Source organism: Ovis canadensis, chromosome 10, assembly GCF_042477335.2.
Source record: "Ovis canadensis isolate MfBH-ARS-UI-01 breed Bighorn chromosome 10, ARS-UI_OviCan_v2, whole genome shotgun sequence".
Classification (NCBI taxonomy): Eukaryota; Metazoa; Chordata; class Mammalia; order Artiodactyla; family Bovidae; genus Ovis; species Ovis canadensis.
The window spans coordinates 43,136,033-43,161,171 of record NC_091254.1 but is presented as its reverse complement, the minus strand read 5'-3'; the positions used below and the strand labels follow the sequence as shown (position 1 = coordinate 43,161,171).

At 38.9% G+C, this 25,139-nt stretch overlaps 1 protein-coding gene and 1 pseudogene across 5 annotated transcripts in view; both read left to right on the top strand.

Annotated features, from left to right (window-relative positions):
* Nucleotides 1-25,139, top strand: part of FRY (FRY microtubule binding protein) — a 438,786-nt gene that overhangs the window by 291,636 nt on the left and 122,011 nt on the right. For all 5 annotated transcript variants that reach the window (XM_069601592.1, XM_069601589.1, XM_069601588.1 and 2 more), the window contains 6 exons: nucleotides 441-542; nucleotides 10,313-10,416; nucleotides 10,900-11,008; nucleotides 12,877-12,963; nucleotides 20,826-20,997; nucleotides 22,396-22,528. In XM_069601592.1, the coding sequence (XP_069457693.1) occupies nucleotides 441-542; nucleotides 10,313-10,416; nucleotides 10,900-11,008; nucleotides 12,877-12,963; nucleotides 20,826-20,997; nucleotides 22,396-22,528 (707 nt within the window). The remainder of the gene's footprint in view (nucleotides 1-440; nucleotides 543-10,312; nucleotides 10,417-10,899; nucleotides 11,009-12,876; nucleotides 12,964-20,825; nucleotides 20,998-22,395; nucleotides 22,529-25,139) is intronic.
* Nucleotides 13,025-19,777, top strand: LOC138446572 (zinc finger protein 667 pseudogene; annotated as a pseudogene).

Here is a 25,139-nt window from a genome sequence, read left to right as displayed (position 1 = left end):
ACTCTGTACATTGTTGTTTCTGTTTAGTCACTAAGTCACGTCTAACTGCAACCCTATGGACTGAAGCCTGCCAGGCTCCTCTGTCCGTGGGAACTGTCAGGCAGAAATACTGGAGTGGTTGTCATTTCCTTCTCCAGGGGATCTTCCCGACCCAGGGATCAAACCCACCTCTCCTGCATTGGGAAGCAGATTCTTTACCACTGAGCCACTAGGGAAGACCAGTCCTATACACAACTCTAGAGTATTCCATTTCCATCCTTCTCAGAAATACTTGCAAAATGCCCACCTCCTCGAGGCACCTGTTGGGCGTGAGTGCATTACAGAGCCTGGCCCATACGGCACAAGGGGGAGCTGGACAGATGGACGGTGGTTTCAGAGAGCCTGTGTTACCTGAGTGGTTGCAATACATCATCCTGTGGCCTCCTCTTCTCTCTCTTCAGGCCTTGTACCCACTGGTGACCTGTCTGCTCTGCGTCAGCCAGAAACAGCTATTCCTGAACAGGTGGCACGTTTTCCTCAACAACTGCTTATCCAACCTTAAAGTGAGTATTTGTCAGCTCGAAAAACTCTCTTAGGAAAACATATTATGCGTCTGAGGCTGGTGTGAGCTCCTAAGAGTGACTCCTGAGGTTCTCGGGGGAAATGATCCTATACTATTGGAATAATGAAAAAAGTATTAATGAGTGTTTTCCTTTTTAAATATAGTCCATTGTAGAAGGTGATTGGGGATAAGAGAAATCATGTCAAATTTGAGGGGGGAATCTTTTAAATTTTTTAAAAAATGTTTATTTTTTTTATTGAAGTACAGTTGATTTACAGTGTTGTAAAATCTTGTAAGGATCACTCAAAAGGTAGAATTAAATGCCCCTTTGTATGCATCTATGTGTATGCAACTGTGCTGAGTTGTGTCAACTCTTTGCGACCCCATGGACTGTAACCTGCCAGGCTCCTCTGTCCATGGAATTTCCCAGGCAAGAATACTGGAGGGGTCAGGATGGAGGGGACACATATATACCTATGGCTGATTCATATTGATATATGGCAAAAACTGTCACAATATTGTAAAGTAATTATCCTCCAATTAAATAAATTAGGAAAAAAGAATGCTAGAGCAGGTTACCATTTCCTTCTCCAGAGGATCTTCCTGACCCAGGGATCGAACCCACATCTCTTGCATCTCCTGCATTGGCAGGCAGATTGTTTACAACTAGTGCCTCCTGAGAAGCCCGTATGCATCTATGGTCAGGCTTTAAATGACTGAAAAAAGAGGAGGTCACACTTCACTGACAGAAGCAGGTGAAATGATTTCAGAAGCTCACCTAAACCTCCTCCAGCCTCCCTCTGACTCATTCCAGGCTAGGAAAACAAGTTGGCCAAAAAGTTCATTTGGAGTTTCTGTAAAATGTTGCAGAAAAATCTGAATGAACTTTTGGGTCAGCCCATTATTTGCGAAGGTATGTGCGGGGGGAGGATTGACCTACTAACAGAAAGCACTTATTTCCTGTCCCTGTTATTTGTGATTATTTGAAGGTATTCTATTCAAGCCACATGCTATTCAGTTATTAATCCTAGGTGCTCACTGAACAATGGCTGTTCAGGTGCTGGGTGATGGGAGGAACCAAGACATGGTCCCTGAAACTGAGGCATGCATGTTCAGTTGCCCAGTTATGTCTGACTTTTTGCAACCCCATGGACAATGTGCCCGCCAGGCTCCTCTGTCCATGGGATTGTCCTGGGATTCCCCAGGGAACAATACTGGAGTAGGTCGCTGTGCTCTCATCCAGGGGATCTCTTCAACCCAGGGATTGAACTGAAGTCTCCTGCATTAACTGGAGAAGGAAATGGCAGCCCATTCCAGTAGTCTTGCTTGGAGAATCCCATGGATAGAGCCTGGTGGGCTACAGTCCATGAGGTCGCACAGAGTCAGACACAACTGAGCGATTTAGCAGCAGCAGCAGCAGCTCCTGAATTGGCAGGCAGATTCTTTACTACTGAGTCACCTGGGAAGACCCTGAAACTGAGGAACTTAGAGTTAAAATAGCCATAATGATTAGCTTTTAAATTGCCTTAAAACTTGAATATGGTGAACAGATTTTAAGTTTTAGTGACCTGTTGATAAAAGTCAACTAAGTGAACCCCATGTCTAATATAAGTGCAAATAGCACCTAATTATCATAATTGTTCTCCCTTGTGTCCAAAGATACTGAATTCCTTTTATAATTTTAATGCTTCTTCAGAATTTTTAAAATATATTTAGTTATAAAATCCTGTATGTGCTTGTACATGCTGTCTTATCTTTTTTAAGACACTTTAATTTAATGAAGTGGTTAAGATTAATTATATTATTTTGGCATTTACCATCATGACACAGTAATCTGCACTGGAGCTGTTTGAAGCAGTAGCTAGGTACTGGCTCTGAAAGCTGATTGTGAAATCCAAGATTAGAATCATTTATTTTCTTCAAATTGGCAGGGAAATATAATAGCAGTGGATATAGAATTAAGCCTTTAAGAATTCTGGAAAACAAAGTGCTTTTCAGGATATCAACTATTATATAATGGCCACTTTCAGATGTTTTATTCAGGGAGTTATCCATCCATCATATGCCTCTAACACACAGCTTAATGTCATTTTTTGTTGTTACTTCATCCACTTTTATGTTGTTCAGTTATTCTAGTTAAACATGTTTTTTTCTTCTACATTTTACATAAAGAAAAAGGTCATTTTGTTCAAAAAAAAAAGAGAGACTTGATTAAGAATGTTCAGTTTTCTGTATTTTTTATGCCAAATGTTTGTGATGAATTTTAGTTCGTGTCAAAATAGTGTTTTGCACTAACATTTACTATTGTGGCCCAAAAGACCAACATTTTTTTGTGTCCAGAATTGCTTTTGAAATACAGAAGCATAATCTTACTTTGAACTTAATTGCTTTATATTTAAGTATAAAATCAGCCACTTAAAAAAATTTTTATTGAAGCATAGTTGCTATACAATGTTGTATTAATTTCTACTGTACAGCAGAGTGAACCAGCTATACATATACATATATCCCCTCTTTTTTTAGCTCTCCTTCCCATTTTGGTCGCCTCTGAGCCCTGAGTAGCATTCCTTGTTTTATACAGTAGGTTCACATTAGTTAGCTATTTTAATTGCTTTACACTTGGAATACTGTGTGAAGGTCTGGTGGAAGCCCACCAAAAAGACTTAGTAAGAGTTACACACAGCCCTTGAGAGAAGGGCTGCACACTGATGATGTTTCCCCGTGTGACTATTTCAAGCATCAGGATTTCCCAATGGGGAAAGCAATAAAATCAGAAAGGTGCTCGAAGTGGGGAAGATAGGAAAGTCAGTTATATAAAAACTAGATCTAGGGTGCCTGTTCTTGAAGAGCTTGGTATTTCAATGGGGGATGTGTAATGAAGTTTCAAAACGCATGTGGCAGATGAGGGATGTAAAAGCTGGGAGTTAGGAGATACCTGTGCCATTTCTACAGGTCAGGTGCCCAGTGAAGCATGAAACAGGTAGTTATTGGGCAAAGGAAAGGCAATGATACTTCACTTTATGGGTAGTAAATGGTCAAAATTCACATCCTCAAGGGTAAAAGGTATAGAAAATCATTGATGAGCTACAGTTGAAATAAAATTGTAGCCCATGTATTTAGAACTCAACCCAGTAAGGATTAAATGGGACCATTTAAAATGGCATTAACATACAGAAAACCTTCCAAACCTCCTCAAGAGTCCTCAAGAAATACCCGAGGAAAAGCTAACATGGTTTCAGGAGCACACTTTGTCTTGAATGGCTTCAGTATTTTGTGGGGTTTAGAGCCAACCATATCATTTCAAAAAGGACCTCCAGTCCAGCTCTTTCCTCTGTTCACTGTCCCTTCTTGCCGCCCCCCACCCCCTACACATGCTCAGGTATAATGAACCCAGTGTTTGCCCCCTGCGTGTTGAACTTCGTAGCCACCTTTGATGTGTTCTGCCGGGGAGAGTTGTCAAGGTGGCAGCGTGACACAGGGCAGAGTAGAAATGTGTATGAGCATGAAAAATCTGCTATTAAAGTAAACAAGGTCTCAGATTCAGCGCTCATTTAATGTCAGGGCCCTGGTTTATCCTCAGCGTTAGTCTGCCAGGAGCAGGCTGCTTCGGTAACACCAACGTGAAGTCTTTATTTACACTTGTTAACTCGGTCAACCATGTGTTAGCAACCTGCCCTTGTAAAGTGGTGAGAAACTTATTACACCTTCTCACCACGACCTTGACATCTTTCAGGAACTTCTGGTCAGTGAGGACCAATACTTTATGCTTTTATGAATTTAATGTCAGAATTTGAATATACTGAGCTGTTAAAAAATGCTACATTCCCTTCCTGTATACCCTAGTATATCTAATTCTGAAAAAGGGAAATATGTTTTAAAAACTTGATTTAAAAAATAAAAATGAAAACTTGATTTAATAGTGCTTTCATATTTTGTCATGAATCCCCATTTATTAATAGCTTTTTTAATTGAAATTAAGAGTTCATAATAAGTATGTGCAAGTTTCTTGTCCTTGAAAATGGATATAATTGGAAGAACCTTTATATTTTCTTTTTCTTACAATAATTAATAAATATTAAAACCAGTGAAGTCTTCTTTATTGAAAAGAAACCTCAAAAGTTAAGAAATTATTTATACAATATAGTTAATAACAAGAAGAGGTCTCATTAATTGGAGATTAGTTATGAGCCAGGCCAGCAGTAGGGCCTTTAAATGTATGTCATGGATTATCATGACAGTACCATAGCCTGCATTGAATTCCCCATATGCTTTCATGTTATTATTTATGTTTTTTCCAGAAATTTTTCTCAGATGGCAATATTTTTTTAACTTTTCTTTTTCTATTGGAGTATAGCTAATTAAACATGTTATGATAATTTCAGGGGGACAGTAAAGGGACTCAGCCGTATATATACATGTATCCATTCTCCCTCAAACTCCTCTCCCATCCAGGCTGTTACATAACATTGAGCAGAGTTCCCCTTTGCTCTCCAGTAGGACCAGTAGGGGAGGATGAGGGAAAGGAAGGATAGTTAGGAAGTTTGGGATTGACATGTACAGACTGCTGTATTTAAACTGCTCAGAAACATTGAAGGTGTATCATCTGAAGGTTATGCATTAGTCAGCACAGCTTCAAAGTCCTAGAAACCAAAGTACAGAAAAAAAAGATTTCCCTTTTCATCTCAGTCCCTGTTTGCACTAGGACTAGAATGCATCCACTTAGTCAGCTGGTCATCAGTTCTTCACCAGAAATGTACCAGGCAGGGTTCCAGATGCTGGGAAGAAGTGATGAATGAGATAGTGACGCTCGCAGTTCTCTTAGACCTTGTAATTCAGTGGAGGAGACAGACCGGAAACAAGTAAACAGATAAGGACAAAAACTTCAGGTGGTGCTAACTGCTATGAAGAAAATCAAATGGAACATAATGATAGAGAATCACACACTCAGAATGGTGCAGGGAGGGGAGGGGACAAGAAAGGTCTTTTGATTGCCATTAAGAATATCAAAGTTTGGCTGCCATTAATTTTTTTGATGAATCTTATTTTGGGCATGTCATATATCTTCATGTGTAGTAATCACAATGAAGTTAAAGGAGTGCTTTTAACTTTTCATGTAAATAAAAGGGTATTAATGATATCTTTATTTTACAAAGGGGAAGCATTGAGTAATATAGTAAGGATTCCGCAGTCATTGTCTGAATGCATTAAAAATGTATGGTCCTATTGAAAACAACTACTCTCCTCTTGGTAAATACGACATTTAAATAGTACAGTATTAGCTATTTAAAATAGTTTTCAAAAAAAAATAAAAAATAAAAAAATAAAATAGTTTTCAAGAAGTAGTTATTCTGTTTTAATATAACTTTATTTCTATAAACTTGAGAAAATCTCATCTATGTTTTAGATCCATCAAAGGCACATTTCAAAGTGGAATTTATAAATTCTAATAGAACACAGTGGGTCAGAAAATTAGTGAGCAGAAGATAGGTGTGTTACTTACTTTAAATGCCTTTTTTATTCAGCCAGTGAATATAAAAAATAATCTCTATAAATTGTTGGTATGGTAATTTTAGAGGTTAATCTAAACTATAGCACATAATGTCATTTGGATAATACAGTCATCAAAAAGATTGAATTATGATCAAAGGAATTTGATTCAGGTATCAAAAGGAAATGCCGAAAAGAAGGAAGGTGTTGACTGGGATAGGCACTGACTTATAGCAGAAATCAACAGGTTTACTTAAGTCCCTTTACTTACAATGGAAGAGAGAACTAGAAGAGTTTTAAGTATAGTGAGATCAAAGAAGTCTGGGTGACTGGATGCAAGTGGTCAACTGATGGATCATGGGAAACATTGGTCTATCCAATGACCCTATCACCAGCCAAGTTATCAGTGATTTATTTATTACTTATTACTGTTGACACTGAGTTGCTTTAGCTAAGTCAAACGATTAAAGTTTAAAGAAGGTTTGGGCAGGCTGGGATTGGGATTGGGCAGACTGACATGTCAGGTAAAGTCTCGAAGATCCACTCCGAAACCTACTCATTTCTTGAACGGTTTTATCAATGTAACCTCAGCTCTGCTATAAAGAAATTATTGGTTAGTTAATTGAGAAGCATATACCAATGGAAGAAGAGAATAGTCTTTTTCAGTCTTGGAGTAGAGATCTTTGACACAGAGGTCAGTGGTTTGATACATAGGTTAAAAATGTCAGCATCCTGAGATGATATAGTAAGTCCTTGTATGTTAGCTGCTGTTGGAATATGAAGGCAGTGAAGAAGTCCTATCTTCAAGCAGAGTATAATCTAGTCGTTGCCAGTAGCATATTTGAGCAGCCTTCATATAATCTTAAACTGAAATCATTCATAATTTGAAGACACTGGGGCCAGATTGCCTAGGTTTTAATTCTGGTTCTGTCACTTATTAGCTCCTCTGGGTCTTGACTCCCTCATCCTTAAAAGGACACAGTAGCAGTATCTACTTTGTAGGTTGTGCTGAGAATTAAAAAGAGTTACTATACATACAACTTTGACAACAATGCCTGATACAGTGGGTATTCTGTAACATGCACGTTCCAGTTTCTGAGAAAATAGTCTTTGCTGGAGCAGAAGTCAGCTCCTATCCCAGCTTCCATTTACAGACTTGAAGACCTGAGCCAGTGATTTGACTTCTGTCAAAGACAGAATCCTCCCAGTTGATGTCATGGGCTATAAAAGTACTTTTACATATACACAATGGAGTATTACTCAGCCGTTAAAAAGAATTCATTTGAATCAGTTCTGATGAGATGGATGAAACTGGAGCCAATTATACAGAGTGAAGTAAGCCAGAAAGAAAAACACCAATACAGTATACTAACACATATATATGGAATTTAGGAAGATGGCAATGACGACCCTGTATGCAAGACAGGAAAAAAGACACAGATGTGTATAACGGACTTTTGGACTCAGAGGGAGAGGGAGAGGGTGGGATGATTTGGGAGAATGGGAATTCTAACATGTATACTATCATGTAAGAACTGAATCTCCAGTCCATGTCTGACGTAGGGTGCAGCATGCTTGGGGCTGGTGCATGGGGATGACCCAGAGAGATGTTGTGGGGAGGGAGGTGGGAGGGGGGGTCATGTTTGGGAATGCATGTAAGAATTAAAGATTTTAAAATTAAAAAAAAAAAGAAATAGCAAAATGTGATACAAGTGTGAGATATTTAGTAATATTGTATCATGTTGATTAGCTTCAGCTATGTACTAAGAGTTGCCTTTAGTTCCTATATAAAGAAATTTTGCTTATGCATCAGGTTGTTCAGCTACTACTCAATTTGCCTTTTTTCTCCAGACTTTAACATTTTTATTTTGTTTTGGGGTATAGCCAATTAACAATGGTATGGTAGTTTCAGGTGAACAGTGAAGGGACTCAGCCATACATATACATGTACCCATCTTCCCCCAAACCCTCCTCCCACAGTTTCTTTTTTAAATTATGTACCAGTAACCTGCTGTATGGCACTCACTGAGGGCACAACAGTGAACAACCCAGAAGTCCTGGAGCTCACAGTCTGGTAGGAAACATGCAGGAGAACAACATTCTAGAAGACAGACAGCAGGAGCCCTTGGTAATCTCCCCAGGGCGGAGGAAGGAGCGGAGGGGCAGTGGAATGGAATGAGGAGTGACACCTAATGAATCTTGCTGGGGAGGAGGAATCTTCTAAGTAAATCAAGGGCAGGAAGGCATTCCAGGCATTCAGTGAATTGCAGAAGGGATGTAACGGCACAGAGCACACCAGAGGCAGGCGAAGGCAGGAGGTAGGGATGGGGGAGCCAGGTCACCAGAGGCCCCTGTGGCACCACATCATGGAATTTGGACATTGTCCAGGAGGTGCTGAGAAGCCACTTCAGAACTTGAAATGCAGGGGGGAGTAAACAGTCCCGGTTGCAGTTTAAGAATATCATCCGATAGTGCTGAGAATGGAAGAGAAGGCAGGGAAATCATGTTAGGAGGGAACTGCGGTGACCAGTCCCATCATCTCGGAATGCTAAAAATCGATTACCAGTACAGGAAAACACAGGTGAAACAAAGCAAAACCTGAAGTCAGCCACTTTGCTCTTTGGTCTCTATGGGAGCAAAAGTAAACTGTCTCAAATGTGTTCTTAAGAATGAAAGAACATCAGTCACAATAAGATGCATCAAAAAGATAATTGTGGGTAGAGGGACAGGAAAAAAGTATAAGAGAAGTTGAACAGAAGACAGTGATGCAGATCATTGAAACTGGAGAGTTTAGTTAAGCTCGTCAGTGAAAGTTAGATGACAGCTTGCTCTACTGGATCATGACTCACAGTGTGAGATAAGGCCTGAGAGAAAATTTTGAATGAAACACTATGCAAACCTTAAGATTTGTTGTTCAGTTGCTCAGTCGTGTCCAACTCTTTGTGACCCTATGAGCTGCAGCACACCGGGCTTCCCTGTCCTTTGCCATCTCCCAGAGCTTGCTCAGACTCATGTGCATTGAGTCAGTGATGCAATCCAATCATCTCATCCGCTGTCATCCCCTTCTCCTCCTGCCTTCAATCTTTCCCAGCATCAGAGATACTTTTATAAGGAAAGAGAAACTCACAAAGGTGGAGATATTCCCACTAGAACGGCAGCTTCCTGAAGTCAAGGACTACATCTCCTTTGCTGCTGGACCTGTGTCTTGTGTATAATAATAGTTACTGTGGGCAGGAACTAAATTCCCTTTGTGCACCAGCTCATTTAGTTCTCTTAACAGTCCTAGGAGGGAAGGAGGGTTAGCATCATTTCACAGACAGGGAAGATCAGGCCCAGAGAGGTTATGGAGGGTCCCAGAGGTTGGCCATACCACTCATAAATTAGAGTGAGGATGGATTTAAACCTGGGCAGTGTGTGTCTAGAGGCTGCTTTAAACTAGTGTGTAAGCATGTTAGAGACCTTTGCTGGTCTGGAGGAAGGATAATTAGAATTCCTGACATTTTAAAATGATAGACTATTTTAAATGCAACTTTACTGGTTTAAAGTTCCTGTATGTATCTAAGACATGCAACAAATTTTAAGTTTTATCACTTGCTTTACTAAAAGATTAAAAAAAAAATCCTTTATGTGTAAATGTATGCTTCTAAAAAGTTGGGACTTTTTTTTTTCCTGGAGCTAGAAAAGTAGTTATAAAGTTTATTTGGAAGAATAAACATATAGGAATATATGAGAAAACCCTTAAAAAGAAAAAGAACAGTCGATGTCGGAAGATAGGCCATGCTAGATAATAAAACACGTCATAAGGCCTCAAAAATTAAAATGATATTTTATCATTTTATTTATTTAGATTAATAGAAGAAAAAAGCCAGAATAAGACCAAAATGTGTATGGAAATTTCAAAATTTTTAATAGAAATTTCAAATTTTATAATGATCACATTAAGAAGTTATTTTAAAACTGTTTTGGCATAAGAAATCTATCTTTCCTAAATCTAAAAAGCTACTCCCTATAGTCTTTTCCATCCAATTTATTTATGTGACTCATCTTTATTCAGCAAGTAGCTTAAAGGTAAACTTATCCTAGATTATATCTAAGCAGTTATGAAATCTTCAAAAATCAGGACCCGAATTATCTACACTAAGAATAGAACAGCAAAAATGGTTATGACAAGATGAATAGATGAACAGGGAAGAGGAGTAATATAAAAGCGAAAGACCTCTAAGAAAGTGAAGAGCGATGTCAGACCATTTAATCTGCAATCTTACATCTTGGTTTCTGATGTAGAATAAAGACCCCAAGATGGCTCGAGTTGCACTGGAATCTCTGTACAGATTACTCTGGGTTTACATGATCCGAATTAAATGTGAAAGCAACACGGCTACTCAGAGGTAAGGAGCTGGCTTGGGTTCATGGTAATCCCATCACTAAGTTAATGGTAACCACTTCGCTCAGCCAATGAAGAGGGTGTTTTGTTTCATTGCTACCTACCCTAACCAAACTAGAAGCTGTTCAAAGCTGACAGCTTCTAAAAGATCTAAGTCCTTTGGACATTTTCAGGCTTTCCTTAGACATTAGCTCAGCAGCCATTATAGAAACCCCAGTCTTTACCAGGATTGCCAAGTTCCGTGTCAGGGTTACATTTGCCGCTTTAACAAAGGAAATGGCTATAATTTTCCAGCTGCCCTTAGTTTTCCAGAGAAACTTTTCATAGAGTAATTATGCTAATGGAAAAGAAATGAAGTGGTTTGTTTTCTTTTTCTGAATTCTCTCTGATACTTAGATAAGATGAAGCATCTACCATTTTCCCTTAAAGTACTGGAGCTCAGCCAATCTTGCTTGTTTTCTCTTTTTTTTTCCCCCTTATCTTTCAGCCGTCTTATAACCATCATCACAACACTTTTCCCCAAAGGGTCCCGTGGTGTGGTGCCAAGGGATATGCCTCTCAACATCTTTGTGAAAATCATCCAGTTCATCGCCCAGGTAATGGAGACGCTTCTGGGAGTCTTCTAATTGCCTTTAAGTAGCCACCTCCTTCTTAGGAATTACTAACAGACCAAGAGTCTAAAATAATATCTTACATGTATAGACTTTTTGGAGTGATTTTGCAAGTGTTTTCACACATAGCTTATTTTTTTGCTTCAAAACAAATTGTGGCATGGTGTGCCAAGTGTTTTCAGCGTTTGACAAACGAAGGAACTGAGAGACAGGTTTTAAGTGACTCACCTAAGGTCACAGAGACTATTAGCAAAAGAGTCTCTTGACTCCTTGACTCTGTTTTTTCCTGCTTCTCTGCTCTAGATTCCACAAGTCAGGAGGAAATTGAGTCTGATGTTTGCAGGAAATCAGAAGATGACAGTTATTGAACTTGCATGAGTAAATCATAATGCTCTAACTTTCACCCTGTGAAAAAGAAGAATATAACATGAATAGTAGCATTTATCAAGCTAATATCAAGCCAAGAGCTGTTCTAAGCACTTTACACATACTATTAGTTAAGAACTGGGTCCAATAATATTAAACATTTAATGTTAGTTTACTATTTAGACCCAGGACTTCTGTGTTTTAAAACATTGTGTGTAAATGGTTTTATCCCCACTTTGACTTCCTTGTGATTTATGGAGAAGCGTGAAAAGTCCTTCATTACAGTCTGCCCTCTGCCATGAGCTAGCACGCATGAGTGCTAAGTTATTTCGGTCATATCTGACTCTTTATGACCCTGTGGATTGTACCCTGTCAGGCTCCATCTGTCCATGGGATTCTCAGGCAAGAATACTGGAGTGAGTTGCCATGCCCTTCTCTAGGGGATCTTCCCAACCCAGGACTGAACCCACATCTCTTGCATTTCCTGCATTGGCAGGCAGGTTCTTTACCACTACCACCACGTAGGAAATCATGAGCCAGCTCTATACCCTAAAGAAGTCCTGGAACATCTTCATTCTAAGTGTCTTTATTTGTAAAATGTGAATAGGAATGCTTGCCTAGTATCCCTCAGAATGTTGTGTGGATAAAGGGAAATAACAAATGTGAAAAAACTGTTGACGGGTAATTGATGTTGATATAAAGACATAAGGTTCTATTGCTACTTTATAGGTAATTTAATATATGATATCTCTCTGTGTGTTTAGTATAATGAAATGCTTCTGTAATATTTGTACTTAGGGAAAGGACATTACTCCATTAAGGACATTAATTCATCCGCTGCTTTGCAGGCAGATGAATTAACAGAACTTTTCCACATTATCATGTGGCTGAGAACGTGCTTTGATTATTCTGAAATAGGTTGTTTAAAATCAAGATGACAGATCTTAGTAGTCACTGCCTCAAATTATTAGAATCTGGCTTAAATGTTCTCATTTAAGTGACCTTAATGTGTCGTTTGTTGATTATTCATTTCCCTTGCAGGATTGTCTCTTATAAGCCAAAGGATTGGAAATGTTAGATAACAGAAGAAAATGATCGTTTTGTAGGGGTATTTTAAAAACTATGTTTTTAAACTGAGTTTTAAGAAGTTGCCAGCATTTGCAGGGCTAGGAGGAGGAGTTTGTAGTGTGGATGAGCCCAGACACTCAGAATGTTTTGGTTTGTCATGTTTTGATTTTTAGTCATTCTGTGTATTAGGGTCTAATTTCATATATTATAGAATGAGAGCATCTCCACACATCCCATGACAACTGAACCAAAGGTTCAGATGGACCTGGATTTCCACCAGGGATTCTCTGTGATGCATGAAATGAAGCAGGACCTCTCTCCTTTCAGCAGCCACCTGTTGGGTGCATGTGATGAAAACAGACATTTTCATGTTAAGTGAGTATTTTAACACTCTGTTTGTTTTCTCTTTTTCACTATAGGAACGTTTAGATTTTGCAATGAAAGAAATCATTTTTGATTTCCTTTGTGTGGGAAAACCAGCAAAAGCTTTCAGTCTCAATCCAGAGGTAAGAATGACCCTTCTGCGTGTCTTCACTTTGCAATCTTGGGGAGTGGAGTGAAGGCCATCTTCTCCAAAAAGTCTCCTATTGTTTTCTGTCCATGGTATTTGACAAAAATAGTACAGCTGGTGGAATTTCAGAAGTAAGATTTTTGGGTGAATAAACTTAGAATGGTTAAAGGTTGATATCATATCATCTTCTCTTCTTGCAGAAGGAAGTAAACCTTGCTCCAAAAGGTAATCTGTCGCTCTAAGTCTGGTGGTTTATTTTAGAAAAGTCAGTACTTATAATTTATTTTGATGCAGGTTAGCAAATTGAAGAGCTTTGGGAAGTGATGAAGCAGAGAAGAATCAATGCATGCAATGATAAAATACTAAAATATAGTGAAATTAGTTAATGTTTGCATATTTGATTCTGTGGCAGCATCATAGTTCAAGGGCCAGGAAGGTCATGGAAATGAGTGTATAATGGATATGATGTACTTCCTAGAGGGTGGCAAGGGGAGGGGCTGCCTATGCAAATGAAAGCACACTCAGTTTTGGACCTCGGAAAAGACTGTTAGCCAAGAGAAATATGCCTGGCAAGCGGCCTCTTTGCAGCCTCGTACCTATGAGATTGTAGAGAGAACACTGAACCAGAAGTCAGCAGAGCTGAATTTACTGCTTGCCACCAGCTCTTCCACCTTTAGTAGCTGTAAGACATTGCACACCATAAAATTTTTTTAAAAGATTGTTCCTGTCGTCACTGTGATATCGTCTGGCTTCTTCATCATGTCAGTGAGGAAGGAGGCCCAGAGCCCAGAGGCTCAGAACAGGCAGCTGGTTAGCAGCAAAGGGAACCGAGCCTCCCTGTACCCTCTTGCTTCCTCTCACAAACCCTGATTACTCTTATTGGTGCTGAGATTGAGCAGCACCTTGAGCCCAACAAGCCCCAAACAGGAGTTTGTCTAGTTTTTAATGACATTACAGGGGTCCACAATAGCTGCTGCCAGAGTCAGTGGGCCAGTGAGGCGGGGGCAAAGCCAGTGTAAATTCAGGGCATTTTGGCTGAAATGAGGCCCATGACCCACTGACTAAAGAGTCTTCTCTTGCCTAGAGACAGCAGTTCCAAGCTTTTCAATGGATAAAAGATAGTCTTTTTTTTTTTTTCTTTTTGACTGTGACATATAGCTTAGATTCCCAACTAGGGATCAGACCCAGGCCCCCTGCGTGGAAGCACAGAGTCCTAAACACTGGACAGCCAGGAAATCCCAGGATAGTCTTTCTAATGGTGCTAAACAGTTGGGCAATCATTTGCAACATAATGAACTTCAACCCATAATTTGCCCTATCAGCAAAAATTAAATCATAAGCCTAAATGTGAAATCCTATATCAGAAATCTTCCAGAAGAAAACATGAAACAAAATCTTTGTGATGTCGAGTAGGCAGAAATTTCTTTGCATATAAAAATTATAAACTATGGAAGAAAAAGTTGATAAATTGGCCATCATCAAAATAAAGTATGCACTTTAAAAGATGATGTTTACTGAAGCATAGAGCCAAAGACCGGGAGAAAACATTTGCAAAACATATATTGACAAACTCTTCTATCCAGAATATATGTGAACTGTCATAACTCAATAATACAGTTTTTTGTATGGGCAAAATGAAGAGCCTCTTGAAGAGATACATATGACTGGTAAGCCCATGAAATGATGTTCATCATCGTAAATCATTAGACAAATACAAGTTAAACTAAAGTAAGATGTGCTGAGAAGAATACAGAGCAATTGGAACTTGATACTGTTTTAGTGAGAATTCAAAATGGTACAACCACTTTAGAAAAGTTTGGTAACTTCTTATAAGTTTAAACATACACTTGGCATTTGATCCAGCAGCTCCATTCCAAGGTATTTATCCAAGAGAAATTAAAACCTATATCCATAAAGATTTGTATGAATATTTATAGGAGCTTTATTCATGATGACTAAAAATAGGAAAGCCACTCCTGTTCAACAGCTGGTGGATGTCTAAGGAAATTATGAATCATCAATACAACGGAGTACTATTCAGCCACAAAAAGAAACAAACTATTGATACTGCAGCAGTACCTCAAAAGCATTACACTAAGCGAAATCAGCAAGACACGAAAGGTTGTGTCTGTTTGCCTCTGTTAATATCGTATTCTAAAAAAGGCAAAATTATAGACAGAAATTAGACACTGATAGTAAAGTGCTGGGGTTGGAGGAGAGGACTGACTTTAAAGAAATACAGAGGAACTTTAGGGGATGATGGAAATATTTTTCATCTTGACTGTGATGATAGTTAGCGGACTATGTTTCTCAAAATTGGAAGAACTCTAGACAAGGAGTGCATTTTACTACATGTGATTATATCTCAGTAAACTTGACTTCAATAGGAAAACAGTGAAGATTCTTGCCTACAATATATTTGCTAATAGGAACTTTTCCAGCATTAATTTTTACCATAGCCCTATATGATCGATAGGTATTAGTATTCTCATTCTACAGAAAGGAACCTGAGACTTGGCCTTGAGAAAGATAAGTAATTTCTTAAGACCAGACGGATAATAGGAGAGGCATGATACAGAGCTATATAAAACATGAGAAGAAATTATTTTTGAAATTAAGTTAAAAATATACTTCTTAAACTATTCCAGCTTACTTCTGTCCTTGATACTATTCAGAGGAAAGGAAAACTAAGAGAACTGGCAGGATGGCTCACAAATCAGATAATCCACTTGCAGATAATGGCTTGATCATTTATTTCAACTCATGGTCATCCTATGGGTACTGCATCTCCTGAACTGAACGTTGTATTTCCTCATCCAAATGATTGCTGCATCTTGAAAAAAAAAAATCCACAAGCCTAGAGAACATTTCAGAAAGAACTACTGAAATAAATGAGGGAACTAATGAATTTTAATATACAGTCAATTTTTTAATTAATACTTGTTCATATTAGAAAATGGAGAGAGAATATTAGTGAAGGCCATAAAAATCATAAAATACACACTGTATTGGGTATGAATGGGCCAGAGAAATGTTTACCACATCCTGCTTAAAATCTCCCTACTCCGGGTCACCGCCCGGGCGCGACCCGGGAGGACGGGCTGTGCCGAGTTCCTCGGAGGAAATTACTTCGTGGACAAGAATCACACACCTTCAGTTCACAGTGTGTGACAAGCACAAGCAGCTATGAGAAACCACAGGATGGACGCCGTGCCACTTCCTGGAGCAGTCCACTCGACTTGAGGAGTCAGAAAGGAAGAATCTGGCCCACCTTCTCAGTGCCCTGCCCTCCTCCTGCTGTGAGCCCTAAGATGGAGGAGAGGATGCCTGCTGCTCGGGGGAAGTCTAAGGCCAAGGCACCAGTGACATTTGGGGATTTGGCCATCTACTTCTCCCAGGAGGAGTGGGAATGGCTGAGCCCCATTCAGAAGGATCTGTATGAAGACGTCATGTTGGAAAACTACCAGAACCTGGTTTCTCTCGGACTTTCCTTTCGGAGACCAAATGTGATCAGCTTATTGGAGAAAGGGAAAGCGCCCTGGATGGTGGACCCAGTGAAAAGACGCCGGGGCTTGGACTTAGTGTCTAAATGTGAGACCAAGAAGTTACCTCCAAATCAGTGCAACAAATCTGGGCAAAGCATCTATCAGAAACCAGTTTCCACGTCACAAAAAGCTCCCACAGGAAAGAGAGGTTGCAGGAAAAATTCAGTCCTAATAAAACCCAAGAAAGTACATTCAGAGAAGTCTTTAAAATGTAATGACTGTGGGAAGTTCTTTAGTCAGAGCTTATCTCTTAAATTTCATCAGAACTCTCATGCTGGGGAGAAGCCTTATGAATGCAGTAGTTGTAGGAAAGCTTTCAGACAGATCTCATCCCTCATTCTTCACCAGAAAAACCACAATGGAAGGAAAAACTTTGAATGTGATAAATGTGGGGAAAGCTTCATTCAGAGAACATCCCTGCTCCTACATGGGAAAATTCATGGTGAAAAGGAAGTCTTTGACTGTGGGAAGGCCTTGAGTCAGTGCTCATCTCTCAGTATACATCAGAAAATCCACTTTGTTGAAAATGTCTACCAGTGCAGAAAATGTAAGAAAGCCTTCATTCGCATGTCATCTTTTTTACTTCATAGGAAAATTCACAGTGGAAAGAAAATGCACAAATGCAATAAATGTAGGAGAGTCTTCAGTAAGAAATCAGTCCTTGTTATACATAAAAGAATTCACACTGGAGAGAAAAGTTGTGAAAGTGAAAAGGCCTTAAGTCACAGTCTACAGCAGAGAAGTCACCATTTAGAGAATCCTTATAAATGCAGAAAATGTGGGAAATCCTTTAATAGAATTTTATCCATTATGCTTCATCAGAGAATTCACAATTCAGAGAAACCCTACAAATGCAATAAATGTGAGAAGATCTTCAGGCGGCTTTCAACCCTTATTCTACATCTAAGAATTCATAATAAAGAGAAACTATACCAGTGTAATAAATGTGAGGAGGTCTGCAATCGGCATTCATCCCTTATCCAACACCAAAAAGTCCATACAAAGAAAAAGAAACTGTTTGAATGTAAAGAGTGTGGGAAGATGTTTTCTGGAACTGCCAACCTTAAAATACATCAGAACATTCATTCTGAAGAGAAACCCTTCAAATGCAATAAGTGTAGTAAAGTTTTTGGCCGCCAGTCATTTCTTATTGAACATCAGAGAATTCATACTGGAGAAAAACCCTATCAGTGTGAGGAGTGTGGGAAAGCCTTCAGTCACCGCATCTCTCTTACGAGGCATAAGAGAATTCATAGTGAAGACAGACCCTATGAATGTGATCAGTGTGGGAAGGCCTTCAGTCAGAGTGCTCACCTCGCCCAACATGAAAGAATTCACACTGGAGAGAAACCATACACATGCAAAACATGTGGGAAGGCCTTTAGCCAGCGGACATCCCTCATCCTCCATGAAAGAAGTCACACTGGAGAGAAACCCTATGAATGTAATGAATGTGGGAAGGCATTTAGCAGCGGCTCCGATCTTATTCGGCATCAGAGAAGTCATTCCTCAGAGAAACCCTATGAATGTAGTAAATGTGGGAAGGCATACAGTCGGAGCTCATCCTTGATTCGACATCAGAATACACATTCTGAGGAAAAGGCTTAAGATTGTTTTAAATATGTGAAAGCAGAGAGGGAGGCCAGCCAAGTAGCAGAGACAGGGGCATGGGAAAATGCATGTCTGTAACACAAACTGTAAAAATGGGGGAGTTTGATGTTGTATCCCACCTTGAAAGCCAAAGAACAAAAGTCATTGGTGATTTGACTGGAGGATTTGAAATCAACTGAAGCAGTGACTTTATCAGACATCTTAGTTTCAAAATAACAAGCTCAGATGATTGGGTCAGTCATTTTTAATGAAGAGCATTTTTCATTTGATAAAAACAACTGGTACTTTATTCCCATCGTAACTTTAAAGCTATTTCATTGGTCATGTACAACAAAGTACATTGTAAATCCATTTTTTCTGGATGGATCTGTGAGCCTGACTTAAGGTCATGTGAAAAAAGAATTTGAGTTTGTCCCTTAGAAGTATCACAGAAGGGATTTTCTCACAAACCAGGGTGCCATTTTCAGCTAACAGTAACTTGTGGGTGAGAATAAAGAAGGCTGAGTAAAGAGATAATAGCATTCACAATTGTGTGGAGCAATAGAATCATTACCATACTGTCTCTATTGATATGAAGATATATGATCTTCATGGTGTGAAAAATCTAACAAGCCTGGGACAAGCTAATGGGGAAAAAAATCAGGATGTACTGAAGAATGAGGAACTTCAGAATGGGGAGAAATTATTATTTTGTTTGTATATGAATTTATATTTATATGAATAAACATTGGTATTTTTATGTAAGAACACTGGTGCGCAGCAAGTGATTGGTGGAGAATGGGATGTCGTGGACTGAATTCATGTTAAAAACCTAACCCCTAATGTGACTGTATTTGAATTGAGGCCTTTTGGGATATAGTAAGGGTTAGATGAGGTCTTGAGGATGTGGTCCTCATAATAGGAATGGTGTTTTTAAAAGAAGAGACACCAGAGATCTCTGCTGTGCGAGGACACAAGAAGACAAACGAGCCCTCACCAGTATCCAGCCGTGTGTCGTCCTGACCTCAGCCTTCCAGCCTCCAAAACTGGGAGAAATAAATTTTACATCACTCAGTTTATAGTGTTTCGTTATGGCAAACTAAACTAATACGTGAGAAAAACCCTGCATTTATATGCCAGGCTCTTTTCTTGTCAGCTGTTCATTATATATACAATAGTGTTCAGTCCCTTTCCAGTTTGTGCAAAATATGTAAGAAATAAAATCAGAGTTTTTTTTTTTTTTGGAACTGGGTTATATACAAAAAAAAAAAAATCTCCCTACTCCTTGAATCTTGAATTAATAGTTTAAAACTAGAAGTCAGAGCTTCCCTGGCTCAGTGATAAAGAGTCCACCTGCCAATGCAGGGGACAGAGCGGTTCAGTCCCTGATCTGGGAAGATCTCACATATCACAGGACAGCTAAGCCCATGTGGCACAACTAGAGAGTGGCCTCCACTGGCTATGACTACAGTCAACCTGTGTGCAGCAACAGAGACCCAGTGCAGCCACAGAGAAATAAATCTTTAAAATAAATAATAAAACTCTAAGTATTGCTTCATCTTATAAGTACGTGTAATCATGTACTACAGAATGGGTGATCCAGGCAAACTCAACTTGGATATTTAGCTTCCTACCTACTAGTTAACGTGGTCCTCAGTTTACTCACCTGAAAAATAAAAATAATCATACCTTCCTTGCATGGCTGTTTTAAAGATGAGCGTTAATATGCAGTTCTGGATATACTTTAAGAATTCAATAAATTGTAATTAGGTTATCAGTGTTACTTCTGGTAATTATTTTCTGCATTAGGGAGTAGTCTACTTAGGGAACTTATTAACTTGATGTGGTTTGAAAATAATGAGTGTAAATGTTTACACATGGCTGTTAAAGGAAGAACAGATGTTTTAGTACCTTCTGACCTTTTAAGATGATTGCTGCTGGAAGCAACTATCTTACTGCGTCATCTTTTGGAGCCATTACCTGAGACTGAGGAAGATAGTGACCTGGCCCAGAAGGACATTTCTTCTTATAAGCTTTTGTGTTGTTATCAGTAACAGGTTCTATGGCTTTGAATACTTTAAATTTATTTTCAAATTCATCAGCCTTTGTGATGCCAAAGTCTGCAACCTGGAGTTCAGAGCAGACAACTCTTATTTCTGTGATTCACAGTTAGAACTCCGTTTTTGTGTTGTTGTTTTTTTTTTCATCCAGTCATTGTGAATTAACGTGTCTCCTTCCAGGAGACAGAAGAGACTTCTGTTGACCTCAGTTTACCTTACTGAAGCAGCTCCAGAGGGTGACCGCTTGTCCCTTTGAGGTGCACCCAGGATCCCTCAAAGAGAATGAGTCTGCTCATCTCTTAACATACCCTGCAAGTTTGGTGAAAGTCTTCCCAGTTGTTTCCTTGTGACGCAGCAACAAAAGCATCAGAAATTTAATTTTACTTCCTTGTTGTTCAGTCGCTCAGTCGTGTCCGACTCTTTGCGAACCCATGGATTGCAGCACGCCAGGCTTCTCTGTCCTTCACCATCTCCTGGAGCTTGCTCACACTCATGTCCGTTTATTCCCTCAGGTTTGGCCTCAACTCTTGTGACTTTTAAATGACTTTCCCACTCTGATCTAGATGGCAAGCCATGCTTAACTTCTCTGAAGGACTGCTGGTCTGATTTCACGACAGTAATTGGGTCTTTCTCTTCATCATGAATGTGTTGTCTCCTAACAGAGAATGAATATTGGCTTAAGGGCGTTCTTGGTCATAGCCGACAGCTTGCAGCAGAAAGATGGAGAACCTCCCATGCCGGTTACCGGGGCTGTTCTCCCTTCAGGAAACACACTGAGGGTGAAGAAAACGTATCTGAGTAAGACACTAACTGAAGAGGAAGCCAAAATGATAGGTGGGTTTCAAAGATGTGTTCACGCTGGGTTTTATTAAGCTTTTAAACTGACCAATAGATACTCACCCTTAGTGAGATATACTTTTAAAAAATATTCATAAAAGTAGCTGATGAGACTTTTCAACATTAATTGTTTTGATTCAGTCTGTGGTTTGTTTTACTGCCCTTTAAACTTCTTGGAACTTCCTGTTAAACATTTTGTTGTTTAAATGTTAGATTTTTATCTAAGTTTGGTCTTTTCAAACTTCTAATATTGATTATCTGCAGTTTACAGTAAATTTCTAAGATATCTGTGTCCTTTGGTAGAGAATCCTATTTATAAAGCAACCATAAAAATATATTCATTCACTTATTCATTCCTGCATCCATTTTTATGGTTCCTTTTTTTTTTTTTCAGTAAAATTAGTTTAATCTGTGTTTTAAACATGCCAAACCCCATATCTGCCAGGGCATATTTTGGGTTTAGCCTACATAAGATTATTTTCTTTTTAATTTAACTATCTTAACTCAAAGAGATAACTTTTTGCATTTGTTTCCTTTTTTACTGAGTTTATGAATTTACAAACATGCTTCAAACTTGTTAAGACAGTTCTTTGATTCCAAAGACCTGGAGGAAACATATGAGGAAACTTTTTTCTTTAAAATATTTCTCTTTAGTTATGAAATGGTTAAATGAGTTCAAAAATTTTTAATACATGAGAAATAATCATTACTAATTATTTCATTAAAGCACAAATTTTGGATTATATACACAAATATAGAAAATGTATATACATATATGAAATACATATTCTATACACATTTGCCTTCCACTCTGCTGAGAGTGATAAAAATAATATCACTGAAATCATCTTCCTTCATTTAAAAATTTATAATGTGTCGCCATTTTATTACTGTTACTAAAAAAAATGTTTATTTTGGGGAAAATATAATTATATTTATAATATAAAGTTATTAGAATTCTAACCCCAAATGAGCATTGTCTTTTATTACCTTTGATTCAGATAATCACTCATCGTGGTGATTTTTTTTTTTTATACTAAGCAAAAACATGAAAATTCCAGCATGGAACTTTGTTTCCTTTTTTATTTTAACTCTTCTGCAAAATATATGCCTTTGAAGAACTGGATTTCCTATGTGTTAAATTTGAATGATTCTTTGGGTAACACCCACTACATGAGGGTGCTATGCTAAGAATCCTGCAGATAAAAGATTAGAATTAGAATTAAACTCTGCTAAATAGGTTGGTCTAATCAGCAGAATTAGACTCTTCTCCAAGAACTCATTGACTCACAGAAAGTCTTCAATAAAAAAATACATCACCAAGGATAAATAAACTGGGAATTTCACTCTTTGATAGATTCAGTCAAATATGTTACTATAATGCATATTTTTCAGGCATGTCATTATATTACTCTCAAGTACGAAAAGCTGTGGACAACATTTTAAGGCACCTTGATAAAGAAGTAGGAAGGTGTATGATGCTGACTAACGTCCAGATGTTAAACAAAGAACCCGAAGACATGATCACGTGAGTATAAATGACGACTAAGTTTTCAGTGAAGGATTAATGAGCCAAAAGTCACCAGCAGAGATCTTTCTCCTTTAATTTGTACATCGTTCTCATCTTATTAGAGTCAGCTCTAAGAAGTGTTGTTACTCAGCGGTTAAGTCGTGTCCGGCTCTGCCACCCTCTGGGCTGCAGCACTCCAGGCTTCCCTCACCTTCACTATCTCCTGGAGTTTGCTCATATTCATGTCATTTGTGTGGGTAATGTCATCCAACCATCTCATCCTCTGTCACCCTCTTCCTTTTGCCTTTAACCTTTCCCAGCATCAGAGTCTTTTCCAGTGAGTCAGCTCTTTGAATCAGGTGGCCAGAGTATTGGAGCTTCAACTTCAGCATCAATCCTTCCAAGGAATATATGAATATTCAGGGTTGATTTCCTTTAAAGAAGTGTTAGGGATATTAAAAACATAGTTTGATAATATTTGACTAACTGTAAAAGTAAAGTGAAATCCAAGATTGATCTTTTTTGGCTATATTTCAAGTATCATTAGGCCAGTAAGTTAGAAAATGGGCCCAAGACTTTTTCTGGTCCACGGTTTTCAGAAGTGATGTTTTGCTCCCAAGCCCATGTGCTAGAGCAACACCACCAGTTTACAGTCATACCATCTATAAGAATCACAAGTTCACTTGTTTCTAGTGAGTATTCCTGAAATGTGAGAGTTAAACCTGCTTAATACTCATCTCACATGCTAGTAAAGTGATGCTTAAAATTCTCCAAGCCCTGCTTCAGAAATACGTGAACCGTGAACTTCCAGATGTTCAAGCTGGTTTTAGAAAAGACAGAGGAACCGGAGATCAAATTGCCAACATCCGCTGGATCATGGAAAAAGCAAGAGAGTTCCAGAAAAACATCTACTTCTGCTTTATTGACTATGCCAAAGCCTTTGACTGTGTGGATCACAATAAACTGTGGAAAATCCTGAAAGAAATGGGAATACCAGACCACCTGACCTGCCTCTTGAGAAATCTGTATGTAGGTCAGGAAGCAACAGTTAGAACTGGACATGGAACAACAGGCTGTTTCCAAATAGGAAAAGGAGTACGTCAAGGCTGTATATTGTCACCCTGCTTATTTAACTTCTATGCAGAGTACATCATGAGAAACGCTGGGCTAGAGGAAGCACAAAGTGGAATCCAGATTGCCAGGAGAAATATCAATCACCTCAGATATGCAGATGACACCACCCTTATGGCAGAAAGTGAAGAACTAAAGAGCCTCTTGATGAAAGTGAAAGAGGAGAGTGAAAAAGTTGGCTTAAAACTCAGCATTCAGAAAGCTAAGATCATGGCATCTGGTCCCATCACTTCATGGGAAATAGATGGGGAAACAGTGTAAACAGTGTCAGATTTTATTTTTGGGGGGCTCCAAAATCACTGCAGATGGTGATTGCAGCCATGAAATTGAAAGATGCTTACTCCTTGGAAGGAAAGTTATGACCAACCTAGATAGCATATTAAAAAGCAGAGACATTACTTTATCCACACAGTTCTGTCTAGTCAAGGCTAGGGTTTTTCCTGTAGTCATGTATGGATGTGAGAGTTGGACTATAAAGAAAGCTGAGTGCTGAAGAATTGATGCTTTTGAAGTGTGGTGTTGGAGGAGACTCTTGAGAGTCCCTTGGACTGCAAGGAGATCCAACCAGTCCATCCTAAAGCAGAGCAGTCCTGGGTGTTCATTGGAAGAACTGATATTGAAGCCGAAACTCCAATACTTTGGCCACCTGATGTGAAGAGCTGACTCACTGGAAAAGACCCAGATGCTGGGAAAGATGAGGGCAGGAGGAAAAGGGGATGACAGAGGATGAGGTGGTTGGATGGCATCACTGACTCAATGGACATGGGTTTGGGTGGACTCCGGGAGTTGGTGATGGACAGGGAGGCCTGGCGTGCTGCGGTTCATGGGGTCGCAAGGAGTCGAACATGGCTGAGCGACTGAGCTGAACTGAATATTCTCTATGTAACCGTGTCATAGAAATACTGGATTTTGAGAATGTGTTCGTAGCTTAAAATGTAGAAATCGGTTGATCTTAGCCAAAATTTGAGATCTGGATTTGTAATTAGTGCTCTTCATTAGAAACTCACACAATTTGTATTTGCTACTTTTAATTGCTTATGGTAGGAACATGGATTTGGTTGTGACTCTTCATTTTAAGAAAGTTTGGACTTTGTTGAACTGTGAATTAAATTATATTTGGCACCTGTGTCATAAATTTCTAAAAATATAATTAGAAAATTTTTCTTTGTCACTTACCATGTGTGCTCTGTCATGTCCAAATTCTTGCGACCCCGTGCATTGTAGCCTGCCCAGCTCCTCTGTCCATGGACTTCTCCAGGTGAGGATACTGGAGTGGGTTGCCATTTCTTACTCCAGGGGAACTTCCCAACCCAATGATCGAACTCTCATCTCCTGCAGCTTCTATGTTGGCAGGCTGATTCTTAGCATATCCAGTTCTAAGTATCACTATTAACAGGAAGCTTGTTACCTATGTAGGAAAGTTCATGTTATTGGTGTGTATTAACATTAGTATGTTAAAAGCAAAGTACAGTGAAACAAAACATGATAAAATTAAAAA